This window comes from Tremella mesenterica (genome assembly GCF_000271645.1).
Source record: "Tremella mesenterica DSM 1558 unplaced genomic scaffold TREMEscaffold_5, whole genome shotgun sequence".
NCBI lineage: Eukaryota > Fungi > Basidiomycota > Tremellomycetes > Tremellales > Tremellaceae > Tremella > Tremella mesenterica.
This window is the reverse complement of record NW_006711229.1, coordinates 1,109,977-1,127,289: the sequence shown is the minus strand read 5'-3', so window position 1 is coordinate 1,127,289 and position 17,313 is coordinate 1,109,977. Positions and strand designations below refer to the sequence as shown.

Sequence of the window (17,313 nt, the reverse complement as noted above, 5' to 3'; positions counted from 1 at the left end):
TCAACTTCACTGTCAAAGCGATGCACACGTCACATGCATTTCAATGCTATGCTATGCTATATCTCTCTCTCTGTACCCTTATCATCTCCAAGCTGAATATCAAGAAATTTCATATCCTAATCATCTTCCCTCGGCGCTCTACGTTTCTTCCCCCTTCCCTTCATCTTCCCAGCAGTCAACACTCTCTCGTCATCTGACACAAGACCGTTTGTCGTTGAAAATGTGGTATCGGGTGTGATGGGAATAGGATCCACTCGAGTGTCCTCATCGTTTGAACTGACAAGTAGAGAACTTGACGGTGGTGAAAGAAGGTTGACATGATTGGTGTGACCATTCGGTTTGCCGTTGACTTTACCGTTCACACGTTTATCGGGTGTACCAACAGGCTCTGTCTCGTCAGTTTTGTCTCTTTTCTGACAAAAGAAAATAGAGAGAAGAGAAAGACGAGTGCTCGAGTTCAACTCACTGATCACAAAACTTCTGAATAACTCTTGCAATTCTTCCATCTCCCCTTTCTCCGGAATCCTACCTTGGGAGGAGACGGTGGGTAAGACCAGATCAGATGTCTCGTCCATTGGTACGTCATATGAGATCGCATCACGTCTCACATCTATCTCGTCGCGGGTGTCTTCTTCCACAGGCCGAGAGGACAGAAATTTATCCATGAACGCATCGAAGAGCATACCTGTAGGTGGAAGCGTATGACTTGGGCCTTCCCAGATATCCATACGTGAGCCTGACGCCTGTGTCGTCGCTGTCTGAGAAGTGCCTCTTTCTAGTTCGGAAACTGTTAAGTCGTCAAAGAAAGCAGCTTTTCCGAACATCTCTTGCCATATCGATAATTTCTTCTCTGACGTCGGCTGGACCGCACGGACCTGGGACGCTTGCGTCTTAGCAGAAATGGACGGACCGAATTGATAGATTGTACTATTTGACGAAATTCCGATGAAGCCAGAGTTTCGCGATTGACAGACGGCGGAGAACGTCTGTGAGATGGAGGTCGTGCTGAGAGGTCGGGGTGTTGTTGGAGAAAAGGATGTGATGAGGGTTCGTTTACTTCCAGGTTGAGAAAGTATTTGAAAATCTGAGGATGATGTTGATGTAAAGAGGTGATTTAGAGCTTTGGTCGGAGCTGACCAGAGTGCTACAAGATCAATTAATCTCAAAAAATGAAAGCACGATAGAGACTCACTCTCGCAGATCAGCAGATCCCACACTGCCAAACCTTGAGTAGCACCAGCGCAGACGAGATAACGACTTTCAGGTCCCGCAAAGCCCACTCGTTGACTTTCACCGAAAGCACCGCTGTCGAGCACTCTAAGAAGAACGTTACTGAAGAGGTCCCATAGTGTGACTAGAGGTCCGTGAGCAAGTGCGAGGATGGTCGAGTCGGCTGAGACGGAGGCGGAGTAGATTGGCATTGACCGATATGAGAACGTCGAACGCAGAGACCAATAGACTGATGATCAGCACGGGTCTTTCGACATTGGATTTGATTTAGTGCCCTCAGAGGGTTGAAGAAAGGGTATCCGCAGCAATAGTAGGACTGTTGAGCTTGATATTTTGTCTCATCTTGGGGCACATGAGAAACCAGGGGGATATTGCTAGACTCACGTTCGGCAGCTGGGTTCTTTTGGACGGACACTTTGCCTGATCATCAGCTATGTCGCTGAACTCTAGGCGATCCACAGATAAGAGAGGCTCAGTATTGCAGTACGTTTGTTCATCAATTTGTGATCAGAAAGACTGAAGTAATGTGTTTGTAAATCATCACAGCCAGAGCATGGAGGAATGACCGGTCCACTTACCTTGCTCGCTTTTCCTAGCCTGACGAGCATGCCATACCTTCGCCTCTCCATCCACGCTGGTCGTCACCAGTAGCGGCATCTGTCCCGCTACCACTTGGGCTTTCGTCACTGATGAGAAACACAAAGACGACACATCACTCGTCCCGTGCGGACGGGGAAATATTGTGTTGAGTACGTACTTCTCTCCCGTCCACTGCCAAAATTTGAGAGTTTTGACCATGCCCCCTTCGTCATCGTTTCCTCTTCGCCCTTCAACAGTAGTCATCCATTTAGACCGGCCATCTAAAGCGGGGGAGAAAACGACATGCTCCACGGCCACGGGATCAAGAGGAGTTTCGTCTCTTTTGGATACGCGATTTGACGGAGCCACCTCGAGATCGAAGGACACCACGGACGTAGCAGGATCGATGAATTGCAAAGTGGATGGGTGAGAAGAAGGGAGGACAACGGCGCCATTAGCTGGGTGAACAGCCAGGGGATATCGACCAGGATTTGAGGGTGGATGTAAGGGATCTGTCAATGAGCTCTCAGAAAGCCTGTGAAAATAAGTCAGACGTACCTATTTTGATAGCTGACCCAACATTATTGATATTACCCGAGGCGGAGCCCACTCTGACGGTGCTGCCATCCAACATTGTCACCCACCATTCCTCTTCATGCCCCCTTGTCCCCGGTCTGACGCTAAGACTGACAATAGGCTTCCCACCCAAGCGAGGCACAAACTCCCGTCTGCCGGAGGCAAGATGCCACTGAACTAAGACGCTCTCCTCGCCCACAGACAACAGCTGCGCTCCAGTCCCCGTGAAAGCGATCGCTGACACCGCATGGGCATGCCAATGCAATGACGTCGTTGGAAGGCGCTTGTCTGTTTGGGAGAGAGAGTCCGGTGTGGCGTCGGACCTGGCTGCAACATTCAGTTGCCGAAACGCTTCGTCTAAGCCATGCCAAAGACGAATAAGACCGTGGTCGTCACCCGTGGCGAACCATTCTTCACCCTTTTCTTTATTGAGGAGACTTTCAGGGGCAAAGGCACCACATGTGAAATTTTGATTGGACACAAATTTGACTTGCGTCATATTCCAATCTTTCGTTTGAGACGGATTGGATGGTAATCGAAAAGTGTACGCCTTGTTAGCAGCTAATGCGACGAGATAGGTGTTACGGGGGGAGATGAAAAGTGCCACTGGCGCTTTTGACAATTTGGAAACGATGGAAATGTTGGTCTTTTCCTTCGTGGTTGGAGACAGAAGGATTCGGTGTATGTGGTAGTTTAGCCCTCCTGAGGGTCAGAGAATAACACCAGATCCGTTTCAGAACTCACCGTTTTGTTGTTTAGAACTGGCTTTTCGTGTGGACGTCGTGAGAAACAACCACCAAGACCCGCCAACCTGACCGGCACATAATTGATGTACGCCCCCATCTTGGACGACAGGGATAGTGCGCACGAGCCTCCCTTCGACCCAATCCCAAATTTTTACGGTTCCGTCTAAGGAAGCGGTGATGAGTTGAAACGGGTTTATGGGGGAAAGAATGAGTGCTGTGATAGGCTTTTGATGACCATCACGAACAGTACTTGAGAGAGTCGAGAGTCGAGGAAAGTGTGGTGCTGAGTAAGAGTGAATATGTATTGAAGTCCCAGATACTACGTGAAAGAATCTACCTCGTCAGCCTCCTGCAAGATACAACGATGGAATTCCTCACTTGCCATCTTTTGACCATATGGGAGGGACAGATGAGACGTCGTTACGAGCGATGGGGATACATTCCCATTCAGCAAATTTTGGATCACCCGGAAAATTTTCACCCCCCAGTTTGTGTCGATCTTTTGACTTCTTTCTTTTTGTTACTACCTTACCAGGTGCTCCCAACGAGGATACTTCCTGATCTGAAGTCAGAGGCAGCTTGGACGATCCCGCTTGGGGTTGATCCAGCTCTTCCTCAACCGAAGTGGAGGGTGGAACGGGAGCTATACCAGAAGAACTGATATCTTTACCCTTTCCCTTCCCCCGTCTACGTCTACGATGCGGATGATTATCATCAGCGTCGACTATTGGCTCTTCCATGATGGATCATGAGCAGAGATGTCGTTATTGGGAGGGAAAGACGGTTCAAAAATCTCTTAGACTTCAACTTTACTTAAATGGGGGGATTGCTCAATTCGGGATCACGTGACAACAGTTTCGACCCTTCGCTTCTTTAGTCAGGTTGGCCAATAGATCTCTTCCTCCCTATAAAAGTATCAAGATGGTGCTAGATTTTGTGCTGCCAGAAGTACATGATAACGAGGATGGATCATGGGGTCCCTCGACTTCTACCCTCCCAGCACAGTTTAAAGAGTATGTCTCGATGATTTCTCTTACAAAGTTGGCCCGTGCTGATGGAACTTTAGCATCCCATACGCCCCATTCTCAAAATCTGACAGGATCACCCGTATCGCCGACTGGCATGAACCTGCACCTGAAGGTGCACCCGGACGTCGCAACTACAACACGAACACTCGTCGTCCTGGTCGTGAAGCCTTCGGAGCCTCTGAAGCCAACGCATTTGGGTATATTCATGATGACGACGACAAGTCTTTCTCCCTCGTTGACAGCGGTAGCAGGCCGTCTACGAGGGGAAGAGGTATGATGCGTGGTGGTCGAGGTGGTCGTGGGTTCACGATTGGAAGGGGGAGAGGTGGTAGGGGTGGGGTCTATCCATCTAGGGGTGGGTTTGGTGGTCGTGGTCGTGGCCGTGGAGGGTATGGGGATTGGAACAAGGTGAGATCAAGCTCGAGTTGACATGGACGTAGTGCTGATGCAGTAGCCCCAACGTATCAGAGACTCCAGTGTTATGATCGGAAGTGAATGGCGGCTTTTGGAAGAGATTGACTTCACTCGATTAGCAAAACTCAATCTCAGCGTCGATGCCCCGGAAGATCTGTAAGCAGCGCGATATCGTAGACGGGTAATTACTGATCATGTCAGTGGAGCACATGGGACTTTGATGCCTTATGATAAATCTTATGACAGGGCGAACACCCGTAATGAAAAACCATTGGAAGTAGTGGATAAGCTCAAATACAATATCTCCACTTCGGACGATCCTATCATTGCCGACGTGAGTGTCAAATGTCTGGTTCTGTAAAACATCCAGATGTGCTCTAACAATTTTCTCCGCTGTCCGTCATCAAACTTCTACAGTCTATAATGTAATGTCAATATTTTGGGGTTACAAAGGCTGACTCCCAGATGTCGGCTAAGAAAGTCGCTCGAATCTTCGCCACAGACTCCATCCTCGCAGTTCTCATGTGTGCGTCTCGTTCTGTCAACTCTTGGGATATCATCCTCGACCGTCGTGGCGATCAACTTTTCTTCGATAAACGTCCTAATGGTCCATTCGACTATATAACAGTAAACGAACACGCTTTAGATTCTCTACCTGAAGATGATGATGATCCGTCCAATATCAACTCACCCTCATCTCTCTCGCTCGAAGCCACATACATCAATCAAAACTTCGCTAATCAGGTCATCGCAGAAGGCAAAAGTTGGACACCCTCGCCAAATCCGTTCTACTCTCCAGAGGAAGAGACGGAACCTTTGGCGTCGTGTTTGTACAGATACAGGAAATTTGACCTGTCCGTTGCTGAGGACGAAGAGTTTGAGGTGGTCGTTAGGACAGAGGTAGATGCGTATTTGGACAAGAAAGATCATTTGATCACTATCAAGGCGTTGAACGAATTTGATCCGAGGGTCAGTAGCGGTGCTAAAGCATTGGATTGGAGGAAACATCTTGACACGCAAAGAGGAGCTATCTTAGCTACGGAGATCAAGAACAATAATGCCAAGTTGGCCAGGTGGTCGGTGCAGGGTATCCTGGCAGGTGCCGAGCAGATGAAGATGGGGTGGGTCATTCGATTTTGTACATCTTAACACCCTTGAGCGCCTTTGGCCCTCCACCCTCTCCTCTTTTACATGAATGTGAGACCCCCAGAATCGACATGGGTTGTGTATGCCTACTCCAATGGTAAATTGGATGGAGACGGGGTGAAACATGCCTTAGAAACGGTGCTGATTGCCAGCTACATCGCCCGTGCCAACACCCGTGATGCCACGAGACACGTCATTGTCGGTGTACAATCATACAAACCGCGAGACTTTGCAGGACAGATGAATATCTCTTTGTCTAACGGATGGGGTATCGTACGTACCATCGCGGATCTAGCTCTGAAACAGCCAGAGGGCAAGTATGTTTTGGTCAAAGATCCCAACAATGTGGGTCCTTTTCGTACGATCATAACATTCCAATCCTCATACCTTCATACCTTCAGCGTCAAGGTTATGCCCGAGTTGCGCTGATTGATAGCCCATTCTGCGATTATATTCTGTGCCCCAGAACGCTTTCGATCTCATCGAGGAGGATACCATCCCGGAGGAAGAAGAGGAAGAAGAATAAGTCTTCGTCTTTGCTCAGTGATCGAGAATATGCAAATATGCTTGGTGTCTATTTGCCCATGTGTACTACGCATTTTCACCAGGGCTGAACTTGCATGATCAGTGACGCATTCATCTTTGCTACATTCTTCTTTCTACCGACTTTCTCGCGCACCTTTGATACGCACGCTTAGTTGATGGCGAGCAACTCGACTAGAAAGTTAGAACACTTTAGAGACATGCGGGAAGAGTGACTGACCTTCGAAGTTGAGCGTAGCGTTGGCCGGGATGACGGGCGGGAAACCACGGGGACCGTATGCTTCTAGTCAGCAAGCTGAACACTTTACTATACTGCAATCGCAAAAATACGGGGTGTTACTTGGACCTTGCTGGGCTAGATCAGAGACGATGAAAAAACGCTAGCAAGTACAGGAGTAGGTGATATGACAGTCGGGACAAAAGTCGAAAACAGAAGCAGTGATTGGTAGGAGAAGAGATGAACTGACCGTAATCCGGGGAACAGATCAAAAGAGCTTTTGTCCCAACGGACAATTTGACCACACCTTCGTCCCAACCTTTAATCACTCTGCCCACGCCGATTTGCGTGACGAAAGGCTACCTGATCAGTTTCGCCCTTCCGCCATCAAGCCTAAGGAGTGAAACAATATCAAAACAGAAAGCTTGTACTGAGCATGACCAGAGTAGTGGAGACGGATATGGGATGAAGTGCAAAGTGGAGAGCGAAGAGAGGTGTATTGAAACATACCTCGTTACGATCCTTGGAAGAATCAAACTTGCTTCCATCTTGCAGTGTTCCCGTGTCTTTATTGTCAGAAAGAACAGAGAGTTAAAGAGTGCTTACAGTGGATTTTGACAGTGTCACCTGATAATGAGCTTTGTTTTTACAATTTTCATTGACACGTTGTTACCATACTCATGGTAGGTACAGACACGTTTCTATCATCGCCATGAGGAAGGGGAAAAGAGGGAAAGGGAATGATTTACCAGGTTTAGGAAAGTTGACACCATCTCCTGGAGTGATAACCTTGATCTCTACACCCATTCTGATTGCTGTGCTTGTGAATGCTCTTTTGAAGTAATGTCGAGATGCAGAACGTAGTAAGAGGGAATTGTACATTCAATCAACGTGGGCGGGAAGGGGGTGAATGCAGCTCATACAGTAAGCTACTCATGTCGGCATTATGACTATTCCCGAATGTGGCAATGATTTTGTGGCTCACCTGTCACTCATCAATGACCACTCTCTGTGGAAGGTTTCAACTTTCCCACCAAGGAATCGACCAGCATGTCTGAACAAGCTGGACCTTCTAGTCCTCCTCAGGCTCTAGGCAAAAGAGGAAGAAATGGGAATGATACCAGATCTCCCGAAAGAGCAGAGAACGGTGTTGAGGCAGAAAATGGACAAAAAGAATTGGAAATGCCTTCTGGGGATATGGACGATTCTTCAGATGAAGAGATTGGACCTATGCCAAGCACTTCCAATGGAGAGATTTCCCTCAAGAAAAGAAAGAAGAAAAGAGCAGGTCAATCATTCCCTATATTTAACGAAAACGTTTGCTGACACCAAGTTTTACCTCACGAGAAATTATACCTCGACCATCTGCCCGACGCTGATAGATATTACAAGTCTTTCATGCATCGTGACAACTTGAACTCGGTGACTATGACAAAGTAAGTGTCCTTCTCTTATCCATTTCCCTCGTCTCCACCTGATCTTGAACGCGTCCGCATGACTTACCTGGAAAGAGTGAGTTGGAACCTGTGTTAAAGATCTAGAACCGGATTTGTCCTCACCACCTCCATCGACGGGTATCTTAAAATATGGAAGAAACAAGAAAGAGGAATAGAATTCGTCAAACAGTTCAGAACTTCTCTCAAATCCATAGTCGCAACTTCTGCTTCAGACGACGGAGTATTATATGCTACTGTGTCAGAAAGTGGGGAAGGAAGAGTTTTTGATGTTGTCAATTTTGGTAAGTCTGATTCTTCCTTTCAAGTTTGGTAAGGGGGGCTAATGGGATAGATATGATAAATATCATCAAATTCCCTTTCACACCAAAGACTTGTTGTTGGATACATCAACCAGGAACTGGACAGACTTTGTTGGCTGTATCGGATGTGTCTTCACCTGCGATAAGAATTTACGACGGGAGAGGGGATGGGAAACCATTGTATGAATTGATCAAGTTACACAAAGCTCCAGTACATATCATCTCCGTGAGTTGTTCTTTTCGATTTGAGTTCAATGAGGAAAGCAAAGCTTATGAGCAGTATACACCAAAATACGATTGTGTCATCTCGGCGGATGAAGATGGGTTCGTGGAATATTGGCAACCTAACGAACCCTGGGGTTTACCTCCTATCCCTGGATTATGGGAATTTAAATCGTCTACGGATTTATATCAATTTAAGAAAGTGAGTTTGACCCATCTTCAGCTAAGTCACCCCACCGATACCCTGTCTGGATCAACTTACTCCGCTGGGTACCCGCAAGCTGGGCCATGTTACTGATCTTAGACCAAATCAATTCCAACTTGTATTACATTCTCTCCTGATTCATCTCATTTCATCACACTCACCATACCTTCTCGCTCTGTACACATCTTCAACTTTCTCACTGCCAAACTCACTAGGACATACGACGAATCCCTCACTGCGACATCAGAGATGCAACAAGCCGGTACGGCCGTTTACAAATTGGATGATATGGATTTCGGACGTCGATTAGCCATCGAGAGAGAGTTGGACAAAAGTGAAAGTGGACCAGGTGGGGCGTTGAGAGCGTGTAATGCTGTATGGGATGAAACTGGCAATTTCATCTTATATCCCACCATGTTGGGCATCAAAGGTCAACTTACCCACAATTTGTCATGGCAAAAGCTGACGTGCAGTGGTGAATACAGTGACGAACAAAGTGGCTAGGGTTATAGGAAAAGATGAAACCTTACGTTTCCTCAATTTGGCATTATATCAAGGTGCGCCAGCCAAGAAAGGAATCACAACATTGGTTGGTCTTTTCACTAATTCTTTTGAACTAAAGTTGAAATGTAGGCAATGGTAGCTTCTGCCAACCCTCTTCTGCAAGATAAAGCTCAACGCGATCCGCATCTCTTCGTGACAGGTTACAAAAAATCAAGGTTTTATCTTTTCGGTAGAGGCGATCAGGAGTAAGTCTAGCTATCCAAGCGTTGAACGTCAGCTGATGTGAAGGGAAACAAAATCAGGAGAAAGAGATGTATTCAATGAACGTCCAACAAGGGAAGAACAAACCGTCATGGTCTCCGAACCTGTCAAAGCTAAGGTACTCCCTACGAACGCTACTATACATACCACAATGGGAGATATACATTTGAAGTTGTTCCCCGAAGCGGCTCCTAAGGCCGTAGAGAATTTTGCGGAACTCGTCAAGAAAGGATATTATAATAATCTCGTGTTTCATCGAGTCATCAAGAAGTTTGTGAGTGGCTCATGAAATCAGCCCTCCTCCTCTTCCTTCTATTCCTTCCCTTTCAGACTCACATCATCACCTGATATTCCCTGAGACTTGATTTTCCACCTGCCATTGCTTCTCAGACCTCATCAGTTCATCAAAATGTTTATGGCAGCTGTTTGTTGGTAGTGGTATGAGGACAGACATCACGAAAGGAAAGATCACGACTCACATACAGATGATTCAAGGTGGTTGTCCGTTCGGCGATGGAACAGGCGGAGAATCGATCTGGGGAGGGAATTTTGAAGATGAATTTTCCCCTTCGGCAAGACACGACCGACCTTTTACTCTGAGTATGGCGAATGCTGGTCCGGGAACAAATGGGAGTCAGTTCTTTATCACTACGGTGCCTACTCCATGGCTGGATGACAAACATACGTGAGTTGGACAGCATGTCGGTCCTGTCTATCCTACCTCTAAATTCCCATGTGTTTCGCTGCTGTCGTCCTCTCAGCATCTGGCAACGGATCACTTCTCAGTTTTTACACTTCAACAATGTCCTCTCCCTCAGGCCTTCACTGCTATTCAGTATGAATGACGGTCTCCTCTTTTCGTGGCGACATTTCAAACTTGTCATGACCGCCTTTCCACAGCCCAGCATGAAGTGTACGCTGACGCATCGCAGATTATTTGGCCGAGCGGTCGGTGGATTGGACGTCATCACAGAAATCGAGAATGTCAAAGTTGACAAGAATGATAAACCATGGGAAGATGTGGTGATGCGTTCTTTGGAATGTTTTTGATGCATAATGTGTGTCATCTTTAGTGTTACAGCTCATCTCGTACTAAATTACACTACTCCCACCTGACCTGGATATGTCTCCACAATGCTCATCTCTTCTTCAATGATGTCTACTCGATACAGATGTTCTACTACTGTATTTGATTCATGTCTATCGTCGCTTCTCGTTTGGGTCATAGAACTTTCACAAAACTCGTCTTCCTTGTCTTTGTCAGTTGGGTTGGATTTGACTTGTCTTTGTCACTTGGTTGAATTTAAGTCGCAGCTACAGGCTAGGAGCTACTAGCTACTTCTTGAAAGAACGTCGTCTGACTTCAAATCCTTTCGCCCCATCTAGAGCTGCTTCAATGTCGGATTCACTCGCTCCTGATATCTCTTTCATCATTTCTACTTTGTGTACTTCCGCCGCAGGGGGTCCTTGTTCAAGATATCGTTTCCTGATCTTAGTACTTCTCACATTTAATCCTACTTCTCTCCAACTATTCAACTCTGTTCTTCATACTCCATCCCATCTCTTCATTCACCCGGGGCGGAATGACCAAAAGATGCAAGGGGAAGATGAACTCACAACGCCCTGACATTATCTGAAGGTCCAACGACCACACCCTCAACACTTTTATCAGGATGATTCCAACACCAACCTCTTAATCCTAAATCTTTAGCTCGACGTTGTACGAAAGATCTAAAGTTTACTCCCTATCATAAGCCATATTCTCCTGTGATGGCTGACTACTACTAACTTGTACGACACCTGTACTTTTGACGATCAGCTCATTTCTCGTTGTGAAAGAATGACGGACGGACACTTTGAACTCTATCAAATCTACCATGATGTGCTCTGTCGATACCTTGGTTTCACTGTGGCAGAGTTAGTCCATGCAATGTGAAGGATAGTTCGCGTGAAAGGTAGAAAGTACTCGAGTATGACCGAAGAAATCCGATGGAAGAGATATGACCGGTTAATGGAAATAACCGGTAACTCACACCTTTCTACTCTACCATAACCCCGCAACGTGGGACGGAGGTGATCCATTATTATTATTTCTTCGACTCTGTCTGAGATAGCTCAGATAAGCCTCTCAAAATAGGTAGATAAGGAAGAGGAGCGACCCTATGGAGAAAACCATATTGCGAGTTACAAGAAAAAACCATGCCTCCTAGACTCAAAACGAACGGACAGAATTGGAGAGGAGGGATACAGAAGAGGAGATTCGTTTCATTTCCCAAATTGTTCCCATCTCCACCTTTGGATCCAAGAAGAAAAGCTTCCACCACCGCTAATCAGACCGATTGGCTGGCTTGGTTGAGGAAGAAAGCGGAGGGAGGAGGACAAGGTGGTAAGGCGCTTTTGTTCGCTGGTCTTGTGCGTGTTTTCCATATCTTCAATCTTTTCTATATCATTTCTCCCCTCTCTCTCCTCTTCTTAACCCTCCTTCTTGGGCTCATGTCCCTGACTACGTGTCTCAGTAGTAATTCCCAACTCCCTAACCTTGAAGAGACTCTATAAGTGGGAGGGAGATGATAAGTGACGACAAAGCAAAACTGTTGTGTTTACACTTCTAACGTCAGGGATCATATCCCCACACACCTCATTCCCCAACTCCATCAAGTTTAGCGATATGGGAACAAGCATCCGAAGCGCTTTTGACTCCCGATACCTCTTTGTTATACGATACAAAAGGTATGGAAGAATTTGCCGGTATTCTCCATGGTACTCGCGGTGTGAGAGGTTGGATGAGAGGTTGGGTCAAAGGTCGAACGTTGGATGAATTGATGTTACGGGCAGATGTTACAGCTGCTTTCATTTTGAGTTCTAGTATCGCCATCTTGGCGAGCGAACAGGTTAGCTCGACCTAAGACGAGAGTGTATACGAGCTGATTTATATACAGGAACATACCAATGGAGAGGGGTTGATACCTTCTGGAGTGACACATTTAGTAGGACATGGATTTATAGGTACTCTGACGGCTTTGGTAGCTGCTGGAAGGATTGATCTTCCAACTGGTGTTAGATTGGCGGTAAGTCGTTTTCTTTCATCCTCTGTACCAAAAACAGAAGTGTGAGGAAGTTCGGAGACAATCGGAATATTCAACAAGGAACTATGTTGATATAGCAGAGGATGTACGCTTCTTTACCTGCTTCACCTGAAGGAGAAAACAGAAAGTTCATGACCACGGTTCTTTCTGCTAGACAATTCCATTCGCTTTCTCATCCTGAAGATTGGACCTTGGAGGGGAATCAAGGAGAAAGTTCGTCGGCTCCGGAAAGAAGAAGAAGAGCTATGCAATTGATTTTAGATGAAATTCATGAGATGCAGAGGGAATGGGAGAAAGATGGACAAGGTGAATGGGCAGAAGCAGGTATTATCAACAGTAGTAAAGTGTTGGTTGTGACGGTAAGTCCAAACGCACCTTACCATTCTTTGTCTCTTCCTCGGCCTTCTTCTTCTTCTCCTACGTATGTTGATTTTCCTTCTCATGTACCACTGTCTACTTTCCCGGTCTGTCCATCTTGACTGGGAATTCCACTCGTTATATAATATGTAGGACACAAGTTGTTGACAGAAATAGGGGACTCATGACGCTACTTCGCAAGTCATAACTAGACTTCAAGTACTTGGTCTCGCTAATGAAGTTATGGACGTACCCATGCCGTGAGTTCTTGGATCGTTCGAGTTTGTCTGACCTTATCAAACGGAGCGGTGAGCTGATCGAAGATGTCCATTCAATACTAGACTCATGGTTCATGCTCAACCATTATTCCGAGACATCTTGTCAAGAGCGCAATTTAATCCTTCTTCCACGCCGGAGATTACAGTCATGGATCCATGTACCACCCAACCTGTAAGTCATTTTCCGTCTTGCCAAAATATCTCATTTGGCTGTATTCTTTTATCTTCAACCTTACTACATAGTCCGATTGAACCCTGAGTGCGCGCCAAGTACAAATGACGATTCCCTCCCTATTATCGATGTTTGGACACAGCGATTATCTCCATTTCCATGGTGTACGTATCAGTGTTGTCTGTTGCAATACGACTACATGATGTGGTGTCTTGAGAACGCATTATTGATATCAGATCGGTCACCTACCTCAAGCTCTCGAAACACATCTATGTAGTCAAGTAAGATGGCATAAAACCCTCTCTCAACTATGTTCCGACCCTCTGCCCCAAGTTGGGGCGTTTTACACGGTTGGGAAAGGTGCCAAAGGGTTGGGGGTGATGCTCAGGGGTGAAATCAAGAGACGGGTAGAAGGTGCTCCAGAAATTGAGGTGAGGGAGTATGGAAGGGAAGAGGAAGATGAGTGGGTGAAGAGAAAGTTACGTTGAAAGTTGAGACTTCCTCCTATAAAGTTGATCTTTTCCGCAACGATCCATCAAACTGAACTTACGAGACAACGACAATCAACGAGACGATCATGATTTCAATACATCTAGCAAAAGTTTGATACATTGTTTTGTGCATGTAATTATCCTATGTAATCAACTATCCCGAGGCAAAAGGAGTGTAAATGAGTTGCTATCACAATTATTGCAGGGGACAATGATTCTCTTAAATCTCGTCAATGAAGAAAAGTGAAAGTAACGACAGGACATCACGATGCATTCAAGCTGAATTAAGGAGTGAGAAGAAATGGTCTAAATACCAACCCTGAAAATGTGTTCACATAGGCGAAACACCCTCTTCTTGGCTATTGTGTTTCTCCTGCACAGCCATGGCCACGGTGGAATCACGGACGAAACCGATTTGTTCTTCTTGGGAAAGATCCTCGAGGGTGAGGTTTTTGGTTTCAGGGAGGAGGAGAGTTCTGCGGATTAGTATCGAGTTCCTTCTCCTGGATAGCAGCAGGGCAATTACACGTCATAGTTGAATGCTTATGATCCCACATACGAGAAGGTACAGTCGTGTATGGACCGGGAACAGCGTGCAGCGTGCAGCGGGAAGGGGACAGAGGAGGTCTCGGTAAGAGAAAGCAGATGAGAGAAAGCAGATGAGAAAAAGCAGATGAGAAAAAGCAGATGGGAAAAAGCAGATGAGAAAAAGCAGATGAGAAAAAGCAGAAAAAAGAATACTCACGAAGCAATACCAGTAGCCATGAACAAAGCGAAAATTTCCAAAATGTGTTTAAGGAATTTACCAGTTCCACCAATATTGATCATACGTGAGAAACCAACTTGAGAGATGATAGCTCCGATTTTTCCCGATGCGGCGGAGATACCGTGGGCGGTGGAACGATAACGAGTCGGGAATACTTCACCTGGGATATTAGTATATGGTGGAAGATGTCATGTGTCTGAGGGGAGAACTTACCGGGGACGATGAAAGTAGTAGTGTTTGGTCCAAAGTTCTATCATCAGCAAATGTCATTCTTACTCCAAAACATGTGTCAAAACGAATCTCTTCTGGTCTCCTTGGTTACTCGCAAGATACGGTTGATGAATTGTGAAGTGATAGTGATCACTGGAAAGACGATGCGGAAGACGGTGATGTCAGGATAAGTGAAACGACGACTCACTTGGAAAAAGTTTGCCATACAATACAAAAACACGAAAGCTTTCTTCCCACTATCCGTCTTTTGCATAGCATCATATCCGAATCCCATACAAACGAAAATTACTGTCAAAACTGAGAAACCCATTAACTGGATAGGTTTCCTTCCCCAAGAATCTACCAAAGCCATTGTGAAGTAATAACCAGGGATCAAACCACCCACAGCCAAAATGATGTTTCCCACAGAGACATTGTATAACGATTGATAAATGTTGAAAGATTTCGTTCCACCTGTGTATGTACCAAAACCGATGGTTTTGAGAATGACGGAAGAGTTCAAACCAAGACCGTAGAAAGCGACATCAAGAGCGAACCAAGACCATGCTGTTCCAAGGAGAACTTTACCGTTTTTCCATTGACCGAAATGACGGATGAAGTCTGACCAAGAGGCGACGGGTACTTCGGCACGTTCGACATTGTGAATAGGATCCACAACGTAGGTTCCGGTGGTAAGATAAGTGTCCACGTCTTGAGAGGCTTGTTTGATGTTACGTTCTACATCCATGGTGTATCGAGGAGTTTCAGGAATGGTGAGACGGAAGTAAAGAGCGATGGCACCGGGTACAGCACCGAGTCCAATGACGAATCTCCAACATTGGTCGACTGAACGGAGATGAGTGACGGGTTCGTTGATGATGGAGTTTTTGTAGGCCGAGACGACGATGACAGAGACGATGGCGCATGAGACTAATGAGTTAGCCCGGTGGATGTTCAGAATAGAAGACCAAATACACGGAACACATCAGGAAGTCAAGGATATCGAGAAGAGAGGCAATACCGAATGCCAAAGAAATGTCATAGGGGCAGGGAAGAGAGTTCGGTGGACTCACAGTTACCCCATCCTTGAGCGGAGAAAGTAGCAGCCATCATTCTACCACGGATACGTCTCGCGGCGAACTCCGAGGTGATCACAGCCGACAGAGGATAATCTCCACCGATTCCCATGCCCATGACTATCATATCAGCTTCTTTGCTCTTCCTCAAACGAACTGTGTTCACTGAAGCGATACATCACCAACACTCCGTAGATATTGACGCCAGGTGCTTGACCAGCGACAGCCTGACCAAGGGTCCCGATGATGATGATGATCTGTCGGTCAGGTGGACATCTTCGGCCAAGAAACATGACGCAAGAACCAAGAGTAACGAGACCGAGACGAGGTGAGAAACCACGAGTGTGAGAGACTGACGACTGTGAGGATCACCGGTCGTAGTATGACTGAGGAATTTGGCAACGAAAGACTTACAAGTTCAAACCCGTACATCCTTTTCCTACCCACATGATCCGCCAAGTAACCGAATGCCAATTGTCCAAACACCGTCCCGACGGAATGAGCGACTTTGATCCCAAGATCCTGGTTAGAGGTGTTGGATCCTCCAGCGTGGTAGACATAACCTATCATCCTGTTTTGTCAGTGATCCAGTCTTCTCTCACCTTGATTCGCAAAGAGGAGCGACCCTCTCCTCGTAGATTTTGAGGGTGAGATGAACTCACTGAGCAGCGATAGAAATTCCGAAAATGTCGTCTTCACATAAGCCTCTTTCCTCACGACGTTGGTAAACTCACAAGCATCGGTGAAGAAACCAACACCAGCGACGATACATGCTTTGACATGAAACCAACTGCGAGTCAGCTTGCGTCTCCTCTCCGGCAACTGTCACGTTCCTAGACCCTTCTCTTATCTACCATCCACCGCATGTTGACCGTATGATGAACATTGCACCCATAGAGACCAGACGGATCCACTGGATAGATGTACGATAAAATGGGTAGTTCAATCAAGTGTGGAGCGGGAGAAAAGATGAAGAGACATACGAAAACTTGGCCTCGTCAATCTCTGCCAAAGCAGCTCTTCTACGTTCATCCGCACTTATAGCCACACTGGCATGATGTTTCTCACCTTCCAAAGACATTTCTCAATCTTTTATCTTTTATCTTTCCTCCTTGAATTTCGTTTATCCAAAATTGATCTTCAAGATCAGAAGAAAGATGAAGAAGAATATCGAGTAAAAGTTCCACACTTTCTTGACCACGCTTTAAGTATCTGAGGTGGAGGGGAAAAAATCGCTCCAATGGCTGTCAATTAGGAGTAGTCGGCAGAAAAAAGAGCCCTGGAGGAAGACCTGCAGGCTACAGGTCACAGGGAACGTATCTCCGTCCGCTACCTTTACCCTGTATCCCTTTGTGGGTCTGTAATTCGTGGGTGACGTGAGCAGACGGAAGGGGGTTAGACGTTAAGGGGGATATACCGAGGTAGAGGCGAGACTGAATCAAGCAAGTGG

General features: G+C 46.3%; 7 protein-coding genes across 7 annotated transcripts; 3 read left to right on the top strand and 4 right to left on the bottom strand.

Annotated features, from left to right (window-relative positions):
• Window positions 1-13: 13 nt before the first annotated feature.
• Window positions 14-3,889, bottom strand: TREMEDRAFT_71675 (uncharacterized protein). The gene is made up of 7 exons (XM_007004789.1): window positions 3,510-3,889; window positions 3,130-3,464; window positions 2,368-3,087; window positions 1,809-2,321; window positions 1,193-1,459; window positions 467-1,144; window positions 14-388 (listed from the first exon to the last, which is right to left on the bottom strand). Exons 1-7 carry the CDS (start codon window positions 3,869-3,871, stop codon window positions 117-119), a joined length of 3,147 nt encoding a protein of 1,048 aa, XP_007004851.1. The 5' UTR covers window positions 3,872-3,889; the 3' UTR covers window positions 14-116.
• Window positions 3,890-4,040: 151 nt separating this feature from the next.
• On the top strand, window positions 4,041-6,300 carry TREMEDRAFT_39135 (uncharacterized protein). The gene is made up of 7 exons (XM_007004445.1): window positions 4,041-4,144; window positions 4,198-4,567; window positions 4,614-4,729; window positions 4,775-4,907; window positions 5,039-5,694; window positions 5,872-6,064; window positions 6,156-6,300. The coding sequence occupies exons 1-7, from the start codon at window positions 4,053-4,055 to the stop codon at window positions 6,243-6,245; spliced, it is 1,650 nt and encodes a 549-aa protein (XP_007004507.1). The 5' UTR covers window positions 4,041-4,052; the 3' UTR covers window positions 6,246-6,300.
• Window positions 6,301-6,338: 38 nt separating this feature from the next.
• Window positions 6,339-7,376, bottom strand: TREMEDRAFT_56977 (FK506-binding protein 1A). The gene is made up of 6 exons (XM_007004493.1): window positions 7,229-7,376; window positions 7,086-7,106; window positions 6,990-7,045; window positions 6,730-6,838; window positions 6,483-6,542; window positions 6,339-6,436 (listed from the first exon to the last, which is right to left on the bottom strand). Exons 1-6 carry the CDS (start codon window positions 7,284-7,286, stop codon window positions 6,414-6,416), a joined length of 327 nt encoding a protein of 108 aa, XP_007004555.1. The 5' UTR covers window positions 7,287-7,376; the 3' UTR covers window positions 6,339-6,413.
• Window positions 7,377-7,526: 150 nt separating this feature from the next.
• Window positions 7,527-10,497, top strand: TREMEDRAFT_44072 (uncharacterized protein; the record flags this gene model as incomplete). The annotated part of the gene is made up of 11 exons (XM_007004472.1): window positions 7,527-7,767; window positions 7,813-7,915; window positions 8,021-8,217; window positions 8,268-8,461; window positions 8,516-8,659; window positions 8,762-9,092; window positions 9,136-9,251; window positions 9,296-9,411; window positions 9,455-9,701; window positions 9,913-10,112; window positions 10,360-10,497. The coding sequence occupies 11 exons, from the start codon at window positions 7,530-7,532 to the stop codon at window positions 10,475-10,477; spliced, it is 2,004 nt and encodes a 667-aa protein (XP_007004534.1). The 3' UTR covers window positions 10,478-10,497.
• A 265-nt stretch (window positions 10,498-10,762) lies between these two features.
• On the bottom strand, window positions 10,763-11,306 carry TREMEDRAFT_62422 (uncharacterized protein; the record flags this gene model as incomplete). Its single annotated transcript, XM_007004647.1, has 3 exons — window positions 10,763-10,913; window positions 11,045-11,172; window positions 11,217-11,306. The coding sequence occupies 3 exons, from the start codon at window positions 11,304-11,306 to the stop codon at window positions 10,763-10,765; spliced, it is 369 nt and encodes a 122-aa protein (XP_007004709.1).
• A 320-nt stretch (window positions 11,307-11,626) lies between these two features.
• TREMEDRAFT_62421 (uncharacterized protein) lies at window positions 11,627-13,808 on the top strand (the record flags this gene model as incomplete). The annotated part of the gene is made up of 7 exons (XM_007004646.1): window positions 11,627-11,839; window positions 12,046-12,318; window positions 12,367-12,495; window positions 12,594-12,872; window positions 13,048-13,130; window positions 13,194-13,320; window positions 13,557-13,808. The coding sequence occupies 7 exons, from the start codon at window positions 11,627-11,629 to the stop codon at window positions 13,806-13,808; spliced, it is 1,356 nt and encodes a 451-aa protein (XP_007004708.1).
• Window positions 13,809-14,062: 254 nt separating this feature from the next.
• On the bottom strand, window positions 14,063-17,247 carry TREMEDRAFT_73902 (uncharacterized protein). Its single transcript, XM_007004788.1, has 10 exons — window positions 16,847-17,247; window positions 16,598-16,653; window positions 16,526-16,556; window positions 16,278-16,434; window positions 16,030-16,120; window positions 15,861-15,983; window positions 14,996-15,717; window positions 14,791-14,827; window positions 14,557-14,737; window positions 14,063-14,287 (listed from the first exon to the last, which is right to left on the bottom strand). The coding sequence occupies exons 1-10, from the start codon at window positions 16,942-16,944 to the stop codon at window positions 14,143-14,145; spliced, it is 1,641 nt and encodes a 546-aa protein (XP_007004850.1). The 5' UTR covers window positions 16,945-17,247; the 3' UTR covers window positions 14,063-14,142.
• Window positions 17,248-17,313: the final 66 nt, after the last annotated feature.